Genomic DNA, 21,788 nt, shown 5'->3' with positions numbered 1-21,788 from the left:
TGTTTACCCGAATCCAACCCCGTTGTTGGTGTCGTGAACCCTTATCTTCTCACGCCGCTAATAAAAAGAAATGGCGGTCGAGAAATGACTAATATCTTATAACTGGACAGAATAACTGTATTTTGACCTCTTAATGATCCTTATTTGTAGTTTCATTGAGCTCTGAATTATTGTTCTATCATTCCTTAATTCGAAAATATCAAGTTGGCAACTGGTCACTCTTTTGGAAGACAGAATAAATGGAGGTCAGTTTGTTTACATCGCGATTTCATGCTGTGACTACAGTTAACACTATACATTACATGTACTACACACACATGACACAGCATGCATGTACACTCCGGAGGCAGTGGACCGACCTTGTTCCTCACCCTAACCACTGCGACAAATGGTGAGCTTTCTGGAGGTTTTGTACCGACAACCACAACGAATTGGTGGGTGAATGCGCTGCCAATAGACAACTGGCTGGAAGGGGCACTGCCCACTGACTGTACTAGTCTAGGCCTAGTCGAAATAGCATTTTGTGATTAATATTTGCTAATTAGCACAAATAAAGTTTAAAGTGGTCATATTCCCAGTTAGCTTTTGTTACCTTAGATTTTAGAGTAGAAAGATTTTTGCATTTTGATCATTTTTGTTCGTTGTTTATTCACATGTAGGTCAACTGCGTACGTACCCATTAAACCGGGGGGGGGGGGGGGGGGGGGGAAATGCAGTGTAGGAATGAATGAAGTGTATGAATATCAGCTGCGCTATTATGTATGCCAAAGCAGTAAACGTCGAGCATTCCGATTCAGTGACAGAAAATGCCCTTACAGTTTCGTTACAGCAATGCTCATTGGCTAATCGTCCAGCCCCACGAATTCCCGCTATTTGTGGCAGTCCATAAGGAGACCAAATTAGTATGACGCGATGGGCTGCCTAAGGAGTCTACATGCATAGGTGCACTCACTACGTGTACAATGTGTGATGGATTGGATTTTGTAACATTTTTTAAACCTAACATTTTTGCAGAGTATCATGTAGTAATAGAAGAGCTTTGTTGACAAGTGTGAGAAGAGGCTGACGCAGCTGCATGATGAAACCGTGGTTCAAGGAGAAGATATGTGACATCTACTACACCCATGGTCTGTTCTGCGCCAGTCATCCTTATATCATCATCACTATCGCCCTCAGCTTCGTTTGTCTGTGTTGGTAAGTTCAAATGAAGAGCTTTGTTAGTTTATGTTGGTATTAAGTTCGAATGAAGAGCTTTGTTAGTTTATGTTGGTAAGTTTAAATGAAGAGAGCACATGTATGTTAGTCTGTGTTTTGTAAGTATGAATGTTGGTCTGTTGTGTTGGTAAGATCAGATGAGGAGCAATGTTAGTCGGTGAGTGTGACGGTAAGTTCCAATGAAGAGCCATGTTAGTCTAAGTTGGTAAGTTCAAATCAAGACCTACATGAGTAAAGTCTGTGTTGGCAAGATCAGATGATGGTTGCGTTGTTCTTCATGTGATTTGAAATAAATTTAAAGGATATTTGTTTAACCATTTTGTAATAATGAAAAAGTGGTCTCGATTTTTAGCTACGCCACAAGGGCTAGACCCTGCCGACCTTGTTGGACTCTAACTGCCAAGGTTTTATATCAGAGTGTTCCTTCTCTTAGACTGGTTGCCTACTAGGGCTAAGGAGGCCAGTCTCCCCCTCCCCCCCCCCCCGCCCTACATGATGTAATTTCATGTTAAACCTTGTTTTAGATGTGTGGGTCTTTTCTTGAAGTTTTCACCGAAGCCACAGCTGAAGTGATGGTTTTTCAAACTTGTGCATAATGTAGCTTTAGCATAGGTGAGCACACGATCTCTAGCCATTTTGATTTATAAGTACGTGTATTACATTTCCACTGCAGCTACCCACTGACAAACCTGCCATATCCAGGCAATGCCCCGCTGCAGTTTGAGACACCCGTCCAGGGCTACGTGATTCCGACGAAGCAGTCTCCATTGCCAGGGCGACGCGGAAATAATGGCAATCCAAACAAAAATCCGCTGTGGGTGAGTTGTAATCGTACTTCTCTGTCAGTGTTGGTACCTTTAAAATCATATCAGGACGTTGCAAAAGCTACCTTGTTATGTAGTGTACAGCATGTTAAAAAAAAGTCTTGTTACTTTTGAAAGTTGATTTAACGATCTTTTAAACGATGTTTCCAATGACGATTTTTAGCAAGGACAAAATTGCAGCTAGCTTGTTGATTACAATTGATTTTATGCTCACTGCACTGTTTATTCAGAGGCTGCTCAAAAAGGCTGACATATTTCAACCTACATGTATAGTAGCTGATTTTCATTCAGCACCGAGTAATTGAGGTTCAAATGAAGGGACTGGTTCCGGCTCTATCCTTCTCACCACAGCAGAGAGCTTTGGTGGCTTTCCGGCCATGCTGAGGTCAGGTGAGATGAGGTGGGATGAAGATGGAAAGCCAGATAAATTGAATAAGTACTGCTGTAAACTTTCACAACTTCTCATTTGAAGAAATTACAAACTTCATTAAAAATATTCTTTAAGATAATTTTCTTTTCTCCTATTTTCAGTATTCAGGACCATCACTCGGTTATGTACAACAAATTGTTGTCAAGGCAACTGTGTCTCCATGGCAACCAAATAACTTGATACCATCAGATGCCTTCAGGGGCCCACTCTCTAAGATCTTTGACATTTTGGACCTAATCGATGAGTTTCAATACCATGACGGGTGAGTATGGACTTAAGCAAATCAATTTATTTTCTTTCACTGTAGTGCTGTATCCAATTTTACTGACAAGAGAACTAGACAACACTTGTTGTTCATTTTGCAGAGACAAGGTGTACAGTGTCCATGACCTTTGCTACCAGGTGCACGAGACAACCACGAGGAAAGGGGTGAAGGGACTGCTGCCAGAGTACAACTGCCTGGTCGTATCGCCGGTCGGCCTATGGGGCAGGGATCGCAAAAGGTATGTAGATTGTGTTAGAGGGAAGTACAGGCCAGCCATGAACTGATGTCATCAAAAAATGTCTATAGTATCATAGCTAGGAAGCCAATTGCAATGTACAAAAGAAATGAAGTGATGTCTCAAGTGAGAGCTGGCTCAATAGATTATGTGACGTAGTCATTAGGTAGTACAAGTAGACCAACCCGAATATGTGACAATGATCTGATTTCACTTTCAGGTTCAAGGAAGACAGTGAGCTCATAAAGACTTTGTATCAAACTGCCTGGCATTCTCTGGATATCAGCCCTCTATTAAAAGGTATTGACTTCTGCATTCAACCTGCCTTGAATATAACTTCAGTCATGTGGCGGAGATGAAGCGGCTTGTCATTTCGTTGTCATGCTGTGTTCACCACAGTTTTTCCTCGACATTGGTATCAGAATTTCTGTTGTAAATCCTGGTGCAGGGGACAGTCTTGTAATATGAGGACTGCTGCCTGCACTGCTATCTGGCATTGGCTTTCTGCTGTCTCCCTTACTCCTATTCGTTTTAGGTACCCAAATAGGCCCCAGTGGCCATAACGGGTCTTTCTTGTAGTGGTGTTTTCCGTGGCAAGAGGTATGGACATCACTGCAATGGAGCGCGTATGAACCAGTTCGTTAGGCAATGCGTCACAAGCTCCTCCGGGGCGATGACATAGCACTGTGCTTTATGTTATCGTAGGCCTACTAGACACAGCTCTGTTGGTCTTAGCAGAATTTTTTTGGCTCAAATGTGGTGGTTGACAGTAAATGAAGTACAGTAGAAACTCCCTCAGCGCCCACTTCTCAAAGGACACCCTCTCTATTGAGGACACTAGTTCTGGTCCCCAATTGGTTATTTACATTTAACTTGACCTCTAATCAGGACACCTCTCTATAAAGGACAGCACTTGTCAGTCCCGAGGGTGCCCTTACTGGAGCAATTCCACTGTTAGCTCGGTCATAGTTATTTTATTATAGACCCCACATACAACAAATGTGGGTCTATATTGAGATTACTAGGAGAAGGTACTAGGCTTCTGCATTCTTCCCAGGTTATATTATGGAGGTAGTCCAGCAAAACTGCTATTTCAACTTAAAAACTGTCACCCCTGTCCCATCAAACTAAACTCGATCTAGTGCACCTGGCAAAGATTTTTTCGAAATTCGGATAATTTTGATGACTTTGAAGCATTTTTATGCGCCGATTTTCTGATTTGCTTTCAAATCTCCGGCACGATTCTGTCAATCACACGTATATTAGCATAAGCTCCGCCCCGTAATGGTGACGTCATATCCTCATGCATCATGGCGGCGGTATCTCTTTGCCGAAGTGGCGAGCTGTCGAGTATTTTGAGCAAAGAACGACGGTTGACATGGTTGAATGAAGGAATAAAATAAAGGAATAGCCTTAAATGCTTGTCGATGATCCATCCTGCCCATCTGAAAAGGTTAGGGTGCTGTTTAAATGTTACTGAGCGTATGATTTTGAGAAAGCGCGAGCGTGTTTGTCCGGAAATAGATCATCCGCGAAATGGAATAGTCTTCACTCCTCCATACGTGTACTGTGTGGGCCCGTGGGGGCTATCAAATTTGCTGACAAGCAAATTTCAAATTTCTAGTTTACTCAGCTGTCTCTTCAGCCATTGAAGGGTGAACCTGCAATTTCGAGGAAATCAAAACTTTCTGGAACTTTTTGAAAAAGTCATCGTCAAAGCTGATGTCCTCTCCCCACAAAGAAGTTTTGGCAATGGAAATTGGAATTTCCATGGAAAGAGTGCTTTTTGACGAATTTTTTTGTAAATAGAATTTTTGATATGATCTATTCTCATTTCCTTCAGATATCTTGTTTGGTGTGCCGTGGAAAGAGACCGGCGTGTCGCGCTTTTTCTTCCGAAACCGCCAACGTATTGTCTCCTTTGCCGTGACCATCGTCTATAAGACTTACAATGAGGGGTGAGTGTCGCAGAGGAGTGAGACATTTCCAATATTTGGAGGATTTCCAGTTGTTCCCCTCCTAAAAAGGCCTGAATTTGACAGCAGAAATGGAAAGATCTATACCTAAGCTCTCTGTGGAACTTTGAATTTTTTTAATTGGTCACAAAATTACCATTTTAGAGACATGTTTTGCCAGTGAGGGCAGTTCAGAGGACATAATTTTCACATGAAAAGTTTCTGTTTCTTGCTGTGGGCACTGTCAGTGTTGTTCAGTGCCTCAGAATATAATTTTCACTGGCTCTTAATACTGCTGTTGATAAAAATCTTGATTTATTTCAAAATGCATTGGAAACTCTATGAAGTCATTGATTGTAAAATTGTCATCTTTTGGCCTTTTGCCTCTGAAGCTTGTGAGCAGACAGGTATTTTTATGGGCGATGCCAATATATTCGGTTTGGCACATGTTGTGTCTGGTGATAAAAACACTTCATCAATACTGCAGTGGGTAGTGACATGTTCTCGGGAGATTTTTTAGCCCTTAGTTATTTCTTCCCATTTTTCCAGGTTCGTGAGGGCTCTCAGGGAGAAGTTAGAGGGTGTTTACCCAGCGCACAAGGCCAACTCGAACTCAAGCCAGGCTGGCAACATGGTGCATATCTACTACAAAGATGTCAACTACTTCGTGGAATATACGCCCCTACTTGTCACATACGTGGTGCTGTTTTTATACATACTTTTCTCAGTCCGTGAGTATTTCATATCATTATTTTATTCTATCAAATTCATATTTTAATCTCAACTCGGCATGGAAATAGTGGAATTACAAGTCTTGCGGTCTCCCTTAATTACTTTGCTTCTTTTTCAATTTCAGGTAAAATCGAGATGGTGAAATCAAAATGGGGCTTGGCGCTGAGTGCAGTGGCAACAGTCGTGGCCTCACTCTTTATGTCCATTGGAATTTGTACATTCTTTGGACTCCAGCCAATTTTACTTGGCTCGTAAGTGCTTATTAACCTTTTACATCTACTTTTGACCTTGTGCAAGTCATTTTACTTTTGATTACCTTGTCCTGTGAATGTGATGTAAACCTGAGATTCCTTGAACCTTATGCCACAGACGTCGAGCGGTTTACATCGTTGATTGTTGTAACACATCGAATTACATACATTCAGTATCCCATCATGTATATTTCAGTGAGATATTCGAAGTCTTCCCCTACTTAGTGGTAATCGTAGGCCTTGAAAACGTCCTGGTGCTGACGAAATCTGTAGTCTCGACGCCCGCAACGCTGTCAGTCAAGGAAAGAGTTGCTCGAGGATTATACAAAGAGGGATGGTCGATCACCAAAAACCTTGTGACGGAACTGCTCATTCTCCTGGTCGGGTTCTTCACATTCGTCCCAGCGATTCAGGTTGGTCTTTATTTGGTAGAATGTTGGAGGTCATTTATGTGCTGCGCAAACAAGCAATTTTAATTACATCTACCCGTAAATTATATTCGCTGCAATGTGCAACAAAAGGAAATCTGCAGGTAAAACTGGCAGTAGCTGGGTTTGATATCGATCTGCAGATCTGTGACCTGCATTGCCTGTCGCACACTGGCAATTATCATTGCATGCAGTTTAAATCGCTGACAGTAGCAATTTAAATTGCTTGTCTGCAGGGCACTTAAAAGGCGATTAGGCTACCACTCCACATGACTCCTGGTGACAAAATTTCAGATAGTCCGGTATTTTGGAGCTGTATTGTAAAACAAATCCTGGTGGCCCCAAAATTAGATCCCATTTTGTAAAATCTTAACAGTTGTCAAAACTCACAAGATGTTTTCACTCTGGAGCCCATAAACAACATGGACAGGACTTACCACTAAAGCCAAATGGGATTCAGCCCCCACTCCCTGTCATGATAACCAACAATTTGTTAACTGAAATCCCATCTCTTCGAATTGCATGAAGGATTTACGAAATTGACCGGATGTCAAAATAAACGTGGTGTCTGAGAAAGGCAAAGAACGACAGTGAGGTGTTGCACTTTGACCCTGAGCCTTGCAACTTTTCCTGTGAAAACCTATTGTTCAGGGCCAAGCGTCCATGTGTTTGCAGCTGGTGCACTTTTTCTCCATGGAGGACACCAACACCCTCGACATGCCATGTGTGAGGTCTTCACCGGCTGTGATGCTGCACTTTGACTCCGAGGCTTGCATCTTTCCCGTGAACACCTATGGTTCAGGGCCAAGCGTCCATTTCATGGCCACTGGTATAGTTTTTCTCTGGGGACACTCACACCCTGAACATGCCACGTGTGTCCCTGAAACTGAAGTTCGAGATCTGCCCCTGAGCTATGGGAGCGCACTTCAGGTCACACCCGTATGAGTTCTAGGGCCCCTTGATAACCATTTCTGTATTTTGTTTCAGGAGTTCTGCCTATTTGCTGTCGTTGGTTTGCTCTCAGATTTCTACCTGCAAATGCTCTTCTTTTCCACGGTTCTCTCCATTGACATTCGACGTATGGAGGTAGGTTTGATCTTTGAAAGGCGGCAACATACTTCAGCTAAGCAACTCTTCCTGCGTACCCCTACCTCAATTATACCAGCCAAATTCTTCAGGGTTGGCTCTCAGCTTAGCAAAAGTGGTATTGATAGAAATAAAAGTTGGATTTAAACTTCTTTCAATGTGTTGTAGAATCATAAACAATTGATTCCATTGGATTTTTTTTTTATTTAAGGAGGAAAAATTGATTGATAAAATCATGGAGATTCAGAAACACCTGAGTCACTCTTGGTTTATACAGTGTAGTGTGTTGAACATTTGAGGAACTTTATTTTGTCCTGACCTGAGCTTTCCCTGGACATTTTTATAGATGCTAGTTTGGGTGGCCTTGAATAAATGTTTTTCTTCAGCACAATTTAAGAACCTTCATAAATTCAGTCAGGCAATCCCTTCATTTCTTAACACCTATTTTTCATCACATTGTCTTGGTTGTATTTTAGCTGAGTGAAACATTACGGCCCATTGAAGAGAACCAGGAGGAGACCGCTGACATGCCCAAGCCGAATTCTCTCCTAGGATGCCCCAAGAAGAGTCTTATCAACTACTTCTTCGGGTCAACGCGTCCACGCGGTCACCGGTCGCACTGGCCTACACACCCCACGGGCTCACCACCGCATTCGCACAGGAATTCTATGAGTGAAGATTTCATTCCTAAACGGCAGAAACCGAAGCGGTTGAGGGTGCTATACTTCCTTGGAGACAACCGGGTGGCTCAGAGACTGCTCATGGTATGTACGGTCTCTATATTTGTAAATGTATGATACCAGATTGTTTTCTTCATAGATAAAATACAGGCATTATATAGCCACTTAATGCCGTAAGACGTATATATATGCAAACTCTATCTGAACCGCTCTGCCATATGACGTATATATACGTCAGCCATCCAGAGGATTGTTCCATGTAAAATCCTGTACTAAAACCCCTATTCAAACAATCGTCGGGAATCTCCAGCGTAAACCGAAATTGAGGAGGCTTCGTTCTTCACAAAAACACCAGCTGGCAGCTTTTGATCGATTGCCGCTGCAAGGACGAAAAATGACATTTTCCTGAAATTAATTGTGGCAGAGCGGTAAGGTAAGAAAAATTTTATGGCGGCATTCAGTGGTTAATAGTCAAATTTAACAATTAAGATAAAAATCAATTCCGCTACCTGTACCTGTCGAAAGCAAAGAGGTGTGTTATCATGAACATGATATTTTAAAGATTTTTTTCCAAATTTACATTGTCCACCTCAGCTATGAGGCTGCCTTAAAATTCATCCCGTATTTGTTCATTTCTCTTCAGATATGCACAGTGATCTGGATTGCCCTGATAGTCTACAAGACAGGTCTTGCAGAACACGTCATCCGCGTGACGCTGAACGGCACCGCTATGGTGCCGGAACCGGAGTATTACGGCGCACCAGTAATCTTGGACGCCCCCAATGGTGATAAGGAGACCCTCGTAAAGGGTACGATGAACGCCAAGGGGACAGAGACGCATGCCGTGTCAGCCATGTTGGAACACGATGACATGGAACACTGGAAAAAATTGTCCAACTCGCACTGGCCGTCGTTGTTTGGTTTCTATAATATATCATTATTGAGACGGTATGTTCGGCTTTTTTTTAGCTTTCACCCTGGCTGATGAGGAACTTCCCATAATAATGGGAAAGGCCTAATGATAGTTACTGCAGGTGCACCAAAATCCCTCCAAAGGAGATAAGAGGCCTACCCGGTACTTAAAGCCTGCTCCAAGATGTTGAGAAATATTGCAAATCGCTTTTATTTTCAGAATTGCTCTTGAATTTTCACAAAACTTACCTCATATGAATCTGCACATCCTGTTCCAGCGTTTTTTTACCCCATTCAAAACTTCGCTGGGATCACGATTATCTGCCATGTGTCATCTCAAGTATCTCGTACGGAGTAGTAAGCAGTCTTCATGTATTTGGTTCAGAGAGAATCTGTTGACAACTTGCGTTGTTTTTGCAGATATTTCAGTCTCCTACCATCGACGCATCTCTCCATCATCATCGATCCAAAAGATGCCATCGCGCTACGCAACCCCGCCGAAAGCAAACAAGCCGCCATGACAGAGAACAGACTCGAGCACCCAGAATATTTCTACTCAGGTGCTTTCTCCAACATTGATCTCAAAGGGGAAAAGCTGATTGAACAAGCACAGTATCTTCATAAGAAGTTTTATCCCCAATCGCGAAAAGAGTTCCTCCTGACGGTTTCCCTCGCCCTTGCGAGTGCTATTGTGGTAGTTTACTTCATGACGTTGTGTTACGGTTGTATGTGTTCGAGGAATTATCCTAAGATGCGTCGGAATATGAATCGATTGTTCGAGCCGATGATGAGGCGAAGCTCCACCGGGTACAAGAAGATCATCAAGGAGACGGTGCCGCTGGTCTTGGCCGGGCATCAGCAGGAGGTCGAGTGCATGGAAGTTGACGGACCGTTTGTTATCAGTACTTGTCTCGGCGGCGAGATCAGGGTCTGGGACTCGAATTCGGGAGATTGTCTCACAGCTATTCACAGGAAAGGGTAAGAAATCATGCATTCTCTATACCCCATTTTCTGCATCCCATCAACGTAGTTTCATCCTTATAGTATAGATGGCGACACTTTCGAATAGTTTCGACCGTTCAGTTAAAAGTTTGCTCCGATGTTTATTATTGGTATCGATTGTCAGCACACGGTGGCGCTGGCTGAAAATTTGCTGCCGCAGCAGAAGGGTTAAATGATCACATCATACAAGTATGAAATGAAACACGCAAGCGCTTCAGTGATTCCTTCTATAGGTGACGTGTTGTTATCCAAGACTTGAAGAAATCGCAAGAAACGTCTTTTTGTCTTGATTGACAACAAAATGGCGTTTATTTATTTTTACAGAATGATGCCGCCTCATATGGAGAGAAAGCCATGTCCAGGACGAAACATCAATGATAGTGAGTCGGATCTTTACGACGAGTTCCACGGAACGAACTCGCCATCTGTCGACAGTAGCCCCGACAACTCCCAGATTGACATTCATAAACGTAACGTCCATGATCAGAAACTCTCGTCCCCAGGTGATCGCAAACCTGGACATAATCGCTGTGCATCAACAGGGACAAAAAATATCAACAAGTTCGAATTCGTGCCAGATTTGAGTAGTACTGTTCAGACAGATTTCAGTGCCATAGCAAAATCTCGACCCGAGTCAAATCGAGCAACTTCTTTAGACGATTTACAACATTTAAAGGAGCACGGTTATGATTTCGGTTCGAAGTTTGATCCGCATTTCCAACAGCAGAGGGAGTTAGTTGCCGAGAGTCGTGAGTATGAGGAACAAAAAGAGATGAAACGTCAGCGGGCAAGGACGGATGTTGCTCAAGTCATGGAGGAGAATGAACGCGAGGCAACTGAAAGGACGAGAAGTTACAGTACAGGTGAGGATGGTCGTAAATTCTTATTTCTCAAATTTCTGTGTACTGATTAATCCAGGAGTTAGAATGTGTGTGAGTGGAAAAAACAATTTCTTGAAATCTTTCACTTATCAATGAAATTTGGTGTTAATTTCTCAAGCACCATGACTGTCCTTGAATTCTGACTTGATTCCCAGAAATATCAGTAAAAGTCCTTAAAGATTTTCTTCATTCCTTGTTCGATGAAATTGAATTGCTTCAACAAATTTTACGCATTTATATTGCAAGGACGTGTTTACATGATGTGATGAAAATTACCATGAATATCACAGGGTCGAAATGTATATGAGCCTTGAATAACTGCAGTTTAGAGCAGATACCTGAGATTACATACATTCATAATTGCAAGTCACTTTGATAATGAAACTCAGGTCCAAAGCGAAAACATTTCATTTGTTTTTTATCACTGACCAGAGTTTCATTATCAAAGTGTCTTGCAATTATGAATGTATGTTACCCCAAACATTGACGACGAGACTAATTGAACGGCCTGAAAACATTCTGAAAAAACTATCGGTGTTTATCACGCTTCATGTGACTTTGTTTCTTCAGGTGACCAGCCCTCAACTGTTCATTATGATGCCACGCGTCACGAGAGTGAGTTTGTCAACAAGGAGGCACCCCCTATCTGGTGTCTAGCGTGCAGGGATAATCTGATCGTGGTTGGTTGTGGCAATGGGAGAATCGAGGTAAGAAATGGTTATGTAGTGTTTGGCATTCATCCTTTGAAATCGGCACGTTCAACAAACAGCCAGTGAAGATTTTGTATTCTTCCTTTGAAATCGGCACGTTCAACAAACAGCCAGTGAAGATTTTGTATTCTTCCTTTGAAATCGGCACGTTCAACAAACAGCCAGTGAAGATTTTGTATTCTTCCTTTGAAATCGGCACGTTCAACAAACAGCCAGTGAAGATTTTGTATTCTTCCTTTGAAAACGGAACGTTCAACAAACAGCCAGTGAAGATTTTGTATTCTTCCTTTGAAATCGGCACGTTCAACAAACAGCCGGTGAAGATTTTGTATTCTTCCCTTGAAAACGGAACGTTCAACAAACAGCCAGTGAAGATTTTGTATTCTTCCTTTGAAAACGGAACGTTCAACAAACAGCTAGTGAAGATTTTGTATTCTTCCTTTGAAATCGGCACGTTCAACAAACAGCCGGTGAAGATTTTGTATTCTTCCCTTGAAAACGGAACGTTCAACAAACAGCCAGTGAAGATTTTGTATTCTTCCTTTGAAAACGGAACGTTCAACAAACAGCCAGTGAAGATTTTGTATTCTTCCCTTGAAAACGGAACGTTCAACAAACAGCCAGTGAAGATTTTGTATTCTTCCTTTGAAAACGGAACGTTCAACAAACAGCTAGTGAAGATTTTGTATTCTTCCTTTGAAATCGGCACGTTCAACAAACAGCCGGTGAAGATTTTGTATTCTTCCCTTGAAAAGGGAACGTCCAACAAACAGCCAGTGAAGATTTTGTATTCTTCCTTTGAAAACGGAACGTTCAACAAACAGCCAGTGAAGATTTTGTATTCTTCCTTTGAAATCGGCACGTTGAACAAACAGCCAGTGAAGATTTTGTATTCTTCCTTTGAAAACGGAACGTTCAACAAACAGCCAGTGAAGATTTTGTATTCTTCCCTTGAAAACGGAACGTTCAACAAACAGCCAGTGAAGATTTTGTATTCTTCCTTTGAAAACGGAACGTTCAACAAACAGCTAGTGAAGATTTTGTATTCTTCCTTTGAAATCGGCACGTTCAACAAACAGCCGGTGAAGATTTTGTATTCTTCCCTTGAAAAGGGAACGTCCAACAAACAGCCAGTGAAGATTTTGTATTCTTCCTTTGAAAACGGAACGTTCAACAAACAGCCAGTGAAGATTTTGTATTCTTCCTTTGAAATCGGCACGTTGAACAAACAGCCAGTGAAGATTTTGTATTCTTCCTTTGAAAACGGAACGTTCAACAAACAGCCAGTGAAGATTTTGTATTCTTCCCTTGAAAACGGAACGTTCAACAAACAGCCAGTGAAGATTTTGTATTCTTCCTTTGAAAACGGAACGTTCAACAAACAGCTAGTGAAGATTTTGTATTCTTCCTTTGAAATCGGCACGTTCAACAAACAGCCGGTGAAGATTTTGTATTCTTCCCTTGAAAAGGGAACGTCCAACAAACAGCCAGTGAAGATTTTGTATTCTTCCTTTGAAAACGGAACGTTCAACAAACAGCCAGTGAAGATTTTGTATTCTTCCTTTGAAATCGGCACGTTCAACAAACAGCCAGTGAAGATTTTGTATTCTTCCTTTGAAATCGGCACGTTCAACAAACAGCCAGTGAAGATTTTGTATTCTTCCTTTGAAATCGGCACGTTCAACAAACAGCCAGTGAAGATTTTGTATTCTTCCTTTGAAATCGGCACGTTCAACAAACAGCCAGTGAAGATTTTGTATTCTTCCTTTGAAATCGGCACGTTCAACAAACAGCCAGTGAAGATTTTGTATTCTTCCTTTGAAATCGGCACGTTCAACAAACAGCCAGTGAAGATTTTGTATTCTTCCTTTGAAATCGGCACGTTCAACAAACAGCCAGTGAAGATTTTGTATTCTTCCTTTGAAATCGGCATGTTGAACAAAGAGCTTACTGAAATTATCATCTTCGGTGCATTATTAACCCTTTTGCCGGGAAATTATCATGCTAAAATTACCAGTTGTTGACGATCTTGACCTTATACATGTAGGGTATTGGATCCCTCATTCACAAGTTCTGACACACCTAATTGGAAAAAGCTGGCCTTAAATCTCATCTGTCAAGGTTAAAACGTCAGCTGCAAGTTCATCCTGCCCAGAATTCTGCGAGCTAAATTCCATGTGTCTCCCAAGATCGCAATATGCATGTACAGTAGAACCTCTTTATTACGGGCACCCTTGGGACTGACAGGTGCTGTCCTTAATAGAGAGGTTGTCCTTAATAGAGAGGTGTCTGCTAAGGGAGGTTCCACTGTACTTAAGTTAGTACTGGCTATATAGTCTTTAAAAACATTTCGTGTTTTCAGTTCTGGGATGCGTTAGAAGGCAAGCTGAAATGCCTCTATGCCAGCAGTACATCCGGTGTAACAGGACTTTGCTTCGTTGCCAAAAAGATCATCGCAGCCCGCATGAGCGGTATCATAGATTTCCTCGAGTTGGAGACGTTCTCATCCACCCCAATTCAACCGGCACCGCCGCCAAATAACAGTGGATCATCACAAAAAATATTCAATCGAGGTAAGTTAGGGTTTTTTTTCGTCCCAGGGATCAAGTTAGGCTGGTTTCCTTGTCCTATGGCTGACCGGCGTGACTTTGGCCGCTGTTATAGGCACTTGCTGTCAATAGGGTATGCATAGTTTATGCACAGTTTTGTCAAGTGATGTAAGCGACGAGTACTAGTGCAACTTTAGCAGCCACACTGTGCTGCATCACTCATCTGAGCTAGGCCAAATCTGCTCAAACAACTGGTCACATGACTTTTATTTGCTCGTCGCACACTCTGTCCACTACCAGTTATGCACTGACCACAATCGTTGTGGTCTAGTTCTGGATGTCATTGGGTATCAAATTGTGGTAAGTATTTTTGTCGATGCAGTAGTTTGCCGTCGGCACTCTTTCAGCGTAGTGATCAAGTTCGTGTGGGTTTGTAACAACGAAAAACATGATGGCGTCCATGAAAACCATGGAGAACAGAAGTCTGAGTTTCACCACACTGACAAATCTAAGCTTCCGAACGAATAGAAGCAATGAAAATAAAAACTTCTCTTCATCCCAGCAATTTTTGTGTGAGAGAACAACCATTCACGCATGATTCTAGCGTTAAAACAGCTGCATTTTCTTCTTTTGACAAGGCAAACGGAATGAACGCCACTGTGAACCCGAATTGATGTTATCAGCTGGGCATGCACCGAGCTCGGGTTCTAGTGCTGATTGAGCAACTCAACTGAGGTCTGCTGAAAAGACTGAGGATCAGATAACCTCTGATATTCTGTAGTTGATAGCAGATTTTAAACTCAAAATTTCTGTTTTTCACAGGTCATTTTCGAATGGGCAGTGGGCATAGATTTAGCGCGGACTTCAGTCATTGTTGGAACGACATCATTCATTGTACTTTACACACTTCGATCAGAGCCCATCAGCTGCCCATCACCAGTCTTCAGTCAGAGTGCGGGAGAGTGGTGTCGGCCAGTCAGGATCATACTCTCAAGGTAACAGCATTTTCACACAATTGCCTCAAGGAGCCTCATAGCCTGGTAGTTTTACACTGCTGGCTACCACGCAATAGGGCCCTGGTTTCATCCAGGGGAGAGCCCAGGATTGTATTTCTGGATGGATCGGTGTGGCTTTCACGGAACTGAAATTCCTCTTCACTACACATACAATGTATGAATATTTGAGGGTGTGTCGTATGAGACTAAATGCCCTGGTCCCTTGTACCTGAGTGTCTATGCGAGGGCTAGTAAAAGATCCCACAGAGGTGGAAAGTAGCCTCGAGTAGACATCATACCTCCGGCAAAATTCCAATAGGGTTATGATTCCGGTAATGATATGATACGATTATAAATGCAGGGTTGCTCACACTCAAAATATTCAAATTAACACCATCAAAGTACTTCAGAGCAATTCTGCTGTAGCCTTTCAACTAGAATCTATTCAGCTCGGGTGTCAAAACAGAGAAAATCGCATTTTGCATGTATGTTTTAAAAAGATATCCTCATGTGTTTCAGTGACTGGAAAGATGTGTTGAGAATTTCGCACTTTTCAGTTATATTTTGTAACAGTCAGCCAAAATCAAGGCTCCAATTAAGACTTATTTCGTGGAGGAATCAGTCTCACCTTTTTACATGTAATCTATTTCGTGAAGGAATCAGTCTCACCTTTTTACATGTAATCTATTTCGTGGAGGAATCAGTCTCACCTTTTTACATGTAATCTATTTCGTGGAGGAATCAGTCTCACCTTTTTACGTGTAATCTATAATTTTCAGGTGTTTCGAATTGAAGAATGCCTGTGTTTATATACATTACATGGCCACATGGGATGCATCACTGCACTAGAGTTGGATAAGGTAGGACCTGTTAATGCGGCACATGTACAAGCAAGGCTTCGGTATCAATGGATCAGTGATCTGATAGGGGAGCCTCATAGCCTAGTGGTTGACACTGCTGGCTACCATGCAATAGGGCCCGGGTTTGATCCCGGGGAGAACCCAGGATTGTATTTCTGGATGAACTTGGCGTGGCTTTCAAGGAACGAAAATTCCTGGCTCTTCACAACACATACAACGAAATGAAATACTCGTGGGTCTGTTAATTACCTCTCAGCCACCGGCATTGCCGGGGGGTCGTCATCCTTTTTAGCATCTATCTAAGGGTATGTCTACATGTACTTGCGTATCTGTCTGTTAGTCTGGCCATTAAAATGACGTAAACGCTTTTACATGAGACAGCTTGAGGACAGACTTTTGCTGAAAACAGAAAAATTGCAGTTGGTCTTATGTAACGCAATGGAATTCTGTGAAATTTATGTGGTGAGTGATCGACTGAGGATACGTGATGAAGTCTTGGGCCCAGGGGTATCAGGTGCGACCATGCATGGTATAAGTTCTGTCTATAGGGATAAAGGTCCAAATGCGTATTGAGATTGCTCATTCATATCATACACTCTCTCTCTTCAGAGTGAGCCGTTAGGAGCTGCCAGCGGTGATGAAAATGGTAGCATTCGTCTGTGGGAGTTGTTAACCGGGAAGTGCATTCATAAAATGTCTGGCCATAGTTCTGCAGTGACTGGGCTGGCTTGTACCCCTTCCTATATTGTAAGCACTGGCTTGGACGAGAGGCTGTGTGTCTGGCAGAGAAGTAAAGGAACTTTGATGTATAACTTGGAACTGGTATGTACAGTGGAACCTCCCTTAGCTGACACCTCGCTATTAAGGACACTAGTTTTGGTCCCAATTTGGTAGTTTCTATTCAATTTGACCTCTCTAATCAGGACACCTCTATGAAGGACAGCACTTGACAGTCCCTAAGGTGTCCTTAATAGAGAGGTTCTACTGTATCTGTTTATTCCCTGATTAACATGTAGTTGGCTCCAGCTTCAACCAGATTGACCTCATTCAGTCTGGTTTGGTTGTGTTTCACCCTCTATCATTGTCTTATGACGACGTTATGTCACGTCTGATATCAATCTGGGCCAAGTTTATCCAATCGGCTTTAGACAAATCCCAGTGTTGGCATTATATCCTTCAGTACATTTGCAATAGTACCATTAAGATTTAACACCGATGTTTCTACTCATGCCAATTATGTAACTGGGCTCTGGTTCAGGTATTGATGGTCAGGCACTTGCAAAAATGGCACACCTCATCGCAATAGAGCTGGTTATGATGTAAGATACAGCCTCTATGGACCAGTGCGGTATTTTTCTTGTTTGTATTTTAATAGTCTAATAGTCAAATAAATAGTACACATATGACTGGGCCGAAGCAAAGCATTCAAGTGGCCCAGTAGTTTTCTTTGGCAGAAATACATAAGTCAGCACATAGCAACATAGCAACATGTGCGACCTGGTTTCTGGGAGGGCCTTGTTTTTTTATTGTCTTGCAAAGGTAAACCAATACCTTTACCCACTGTGTAGACTATGCAGTTTTTTTACTATGGTATTTCCTGTCGCACTTTCAGGGCCCCGGTGGATTCTCCAGCCTCTCCATGTTGACGAGCAAGCTGATGGTGGGTGGCAGCCACGGCGGCATAGAACTTTACGACATATCAAGAGGTCAACTCGTGCGATCCGTCCAATTCTTTGCCGACCTTGAACACTCGTCATTTGTACAACATTTACGGACTGTCAATCACTCTGTGGTGATCTGTGACTATGGAAACCAATTGCGCATTACGCACTTTCCCCAGGTATTGGAGAAGGTGGAATAACAGCAGTTGTTGACATCAACGGTCAGAGATGCCAACCCCCTCTGGAAGACTGGCAACTTCTCCATTTTGGAGCCGATGTGAAGATTTTTTTCACTGTGCATTTGACGAATTTTCCTACATTCTCCCTGCTTGTTTAAAGGTCTACGCGGTTTGTTAAAAATTTTGAATTTGTAATTGAATTGTAATTCAATTTGTATTTGTGAAAATACACTCTAAATATAAATTTCAACATTGCCGTTGTGTAGACTGATATACAAATACTTTGAATAGCAAGTTTGAACAAATTTGTATTCACAATAACTGCATTAGGCATTGTGTATTGGTGGATTTCTTTTTAACTGGCTCACAAGTAATTACGAACGGCGTACCCCTTTAAGAGTCATCATCCTCATGTCCTGCTGCAGAGCAGTCATTAGGGCGACCCTGTGCTTTTAATGATGCGGCACCACACGATTCTGTCCTCAGCGAGGCAGATCGTGTCATTGTTTAAGAACATCCCCCAGGGTAGTCAGAGGAAGTTAAATTGAATTTCCATAAACCTCCCAATTTTATTTCTTTGACCTCGTTCGTTTTTAATCGAGGAGGTTAGCAACTCTGAACCATATGTCAACTAGAATACAACAACATTCCGTAAACTCCTTTATTTTTGCAGGCCTAATACTTCGGTCATTTCTGACAAGTAAATAAGGTAAAATAATGTTTTTATATAAAAGTGATGAATATTGTTGGCATCCTGTTGGTATTGATCAAATGGTTGTCTCTTTGTTTACAGTTTAAATTCATAGAAAACAAATGAAAGTGAATTCCGAAAAAAAAGTGAAATAATTTGCTTCGGGATGTAAATATAAAAGAGTTTACAGTTCTCCATAATTCTGTCGCATATTTTCCAACAATGCATTTTCAAGCGAATGTACATGTACATGTATGTATGCATGGTCTATATTTGAGTGGAACCTGCAGTAGTTGGCTCGCCCACTTTGGGTACTAGTGCTTGTACCAAGATTCGAATTTGTCCCCCGAAAGGAGGGAAGGCGTTCTTTTTTTATCTCGCCACAAGCAGGTGAAAAAGGCATTCTTTTACACAAAAAACTGTCCTTATCTGTTAGAACTGACTTTGTCAAGGAAAAGTGAGATAAAACCTAGATAATTCTATTACGAAGTAGATAAAATGCACATGCACATCTCCTATAGGGTTATGATGGTACAATGTGCATCATACAACCACACTTTCTCTTCAACCTTGTAAATTTCATTAGATCCAGGGTTTCTGCCAGAGGGGAAAATGGATAAAACTGCATGCCCAAAAAATTCCAGGGTAAAGGTATGTCCCTGAAGAAAATCAGTCGGAAAAAAAATCAATTTTACTATTTTCCTGGTGAAGATCGACATCTATTCCTTACTGTTGCCAAGAAACTCAAAGCATTCATTGTTGTATTGTGTGATCACACCTTTGTATAATGTGGGACCAGGTTATTGAATTGAGTATGCTCATGAACTTGGGGGCTTTCCGACTTCTCCCCGGAGCGTTTGGTCTCTGTTGCAGAGATATTAGGGTGTTTCCGCATCGCTTACGATTACGATTACGATTTTAAAGTCGTAATCGTAATACTCTCAAAACCGGCATGAAACAGAAATTTTGTTTCCGCATTCACACCAACGACTTGGTGTACTGTAGTATAGGCCCTATACTCTGCTCTCATGCTCTGGGTGCACTTTTCTCGGCACTAAAACATGATCAAAATCGCCGTTGATCACATTAAATGCAGTACCTATGTTTGACAGATATGTTCTAAAGTATTCTTCAATGAATATTTCACCTTGAATTTGATATGTAGCGTGGAAAATAAGCTTTTCGCTAATCCATGTAATCGTTTTTCGACTTACGAAGGTCAGCCGGAATCCTCGTAAGAACGAGACGAAAGTACCATCGACGATTTCGCTGGGGATGACGTAGAACCAAAAATCGATTACGTCAAACACAAATCGTAATCGTAAGCAATGCGGAAACTCGCTAACGCCGCGGAAAATGCATGACGACCCCTAGCTCACTTTTTGGGATTGATTGTATTCATAAGGAAGAATTTGAGGCTGCAATAGACTTGTTTATACTCATTTGCCATGTGTTGGTTAAAGGGGGACTATGGGCAGGAGGAGCGGGATTCAATTGGCCACCTTCGGGCGCCTAATATACACAGTCACGGCACTGGGTCATGTTAGATTCAGCTCTCAATACAGTAAAACCTCTCTATTAAGGATACCCTTGGGACTGACAAGTTCTGTCCTTAATAGAGACGATGATGCTTTCAAACTCATGATGTAATTTTGCTTCTGAATCAAAATCATATTCAGGTTTTATTTGCAAATATCCTGCAAGAAAGAAGTCCTTGCATCTTTGTATTTGTTATGTCACATCAGCCTCTTTAGAGAGTTGATAGGTTTCTGGATGCAGGTGAATGACATCATTTTGTAACATAACAAAGATATCCATCTCGTTGTTTTTTATGTCTTGATAAAAACAATTTATTACAAATGCTGTTTATTTTTGGTTCAACTGAATCATGTAGACTGTTGTAAATAAATAGATTTTTATTGAATATTGCTCACTCCTTCTTCAAGGCAATGTGACATGCCAGTCATTGCAAAAACTCTGGATTTGGCCGGTTAAGATAAGGAGCCCTATGGTGTAGTGGTGTATCTTTGAGAAAGGTAGAGCATGACATGCAACAAATTTTCAGACAAAGCAAATGAGTGAGGTAACGTCAGTTGAGCTCAGAACAATGCAGTAATGCTGGTGGAACAGTGCATTCAGCCCGTTCCTCAGCATGAGCAAGTCAACGGGATTGCGAAAACCTCTCTCTTGTTTAGACGGGAACATGATCGAGAAATATCTCAATGCCATGGATCGATTCTCAGAACGGGAAAGCGAAACCTCACTGATAAGTCATCCCCCCCACTTTACGGCAGTCCATGGGGTCTTGCTGCGGGGGGGGGGGGGGGGGGATATGGATATTGACAATCCTCAACCTAGTAGCAAATATTGAAATCCGAAGCAGACTATAGGGTTATTGTATAACACATTTCTTTCACAGGATGACTACAAGTATTTTAACACAATTGTTCAAAAAGGTTGGTTCAAAGATATTTTAAATTGAAGTCGATTTGTAACATTTCTAATTGCGCACTGCATATCAATTTCACAGTGCCTTATTGAATACAGATATACAAATACTACACCTACCAAGTTTCAGTAAACTGGCATGCATAGCAACTGCACTAAGACATTGTATTTCTATTTTTCTGAGCCACCAATACCCCAATATAAGCAATTGTCAAAAACTGGTACAACGGTGAAAAGGGAAAAGGGCTTGAAAAGTTGAGCAGAGGCATAAATCATGTACTAAATTCTCGTTTTTAAACCACCAGTCCTTTGGCCATGCCCCAGTCCACGATTTTAATACTGCATAACCACATTCATGAACGGAGGCATGCCTTCAAACACAAATTCTGTCTGGATTGGCTAGTTCAACAATGAATTGACAGATTCGACGTAACCGACTGGTCATCATTCTGGTATTCTAACCAATCTCTGGTAATCGAAACCATTTCTTCAATAAGCAGCTAAGATAAGATTACACACTACATGTACGGGCCTATGCTCCGGATGGTCATCATTCTGGTATTCTAACCAATCTCTGGTAATCGACACCATCTATTCAATAAGCAGCCAAGATAAGATTACACACTACATGTACGGGCCTATCCTCCGGATCGTCATCATTCTGGTATTCTAACCAATCACTAGTAATCGACACCATTTATTCAATAAGCAGCTATGATAAGATTACACACTGCAGGCCTATGCTCCGGATTGGCCCGAGCGTTATCGCAATGCTAAATTATCACCGCCTCATTGTTGA

At 41.8% G+C, this 21,788-nt stretch overlaps 1 protein-coding gene across 1 annotated transcript; it reads left to right on the top strand.

The window, feature by feature from the left end:
• The first annotated feature begins 77 nt into the window (after positions 1-77).
• Positions 78-20,465, top strand: LOC135500347 (sterol regulatory element-binding protein cleavage-activating protein-like). Its single transcript, XM_064791762.1, has 21 exons — positions 78-245; positions 1,015-1,194; positions 1,889-2,033; positions 2,571-2,731; positions 2,835-2,972; positions 3,190-3,269; positions 4,813-4,927; positions 5,474-5,655; positions 5,781-5,907; positions 6,104-6,320; positions 7,323-7,421; positions 7,898-8,185; positions 8,745-9,049; positions 9,434-9,991; positions 10,340-10,878; positions 11,467-11,603; positions 13,969-14,179; positions 14,978-15,150; positions 15,930-16,010; positions 16,620-16,832; positions 17,623-20,465. The coding sequence occupies exons 2-21, from the start codon at positions 1,076-1,078 to the stop codon at positions 17,869-17,871; spliced, it is 4,137 nt and encodes a 1,378-aa protein (XP_064647832.1). The 5' UTR covers positions 78-245; positions 1,015-1,075; the 3' UTR covers positions 17,872-20,465.
• The last annotated feature ends 1,323 nt before the right edge of the window (positions 20,466-21,788 follow it).

Source organism: Lineus longissimus, chromosome 16, assembly GCF_910592395.1.
Source record: "Lineus longissimus chromosome 16, tnLinLong1.2, whole genome shotgun sequence".
In the NCBI taxonomy this organism is placed as follows: domain Eukaryota; kingdom Metazoa; phylum Nemertea; class Pilidiophora; order Heteronemertea; family Lineidae; genus Lineus; species Lineus longissimus.
The sequence above is the reverse complement of the archived record's forward strand: the minus strand, read 5'-3'. Positions and strand labels throughout refer to the sequence as shown.

Coding starts and splice junctions, on each gene's coding strand:
- LOC135500347 (XM_064791762.1), top strand. CDS start 1,076: ATGATGAAACCGTGGTTCAAGGAGAAGATATGTGACATCTACTACACC. Junction 2,973..3,189: donor TGGGGCAGGGATCGCAAAAG/GTATGTAGATTG, acceptor TTTCACTTTCAG/GTTCAAGGAAGACAGTGAGC. Junction 3,270..4,812: donor TATCAGCCCTCTATTAAAAG/GTATTGACTTCT, acceptor CATTTCCTTCAG/ATATCTTGTTTGGTGTGCCG.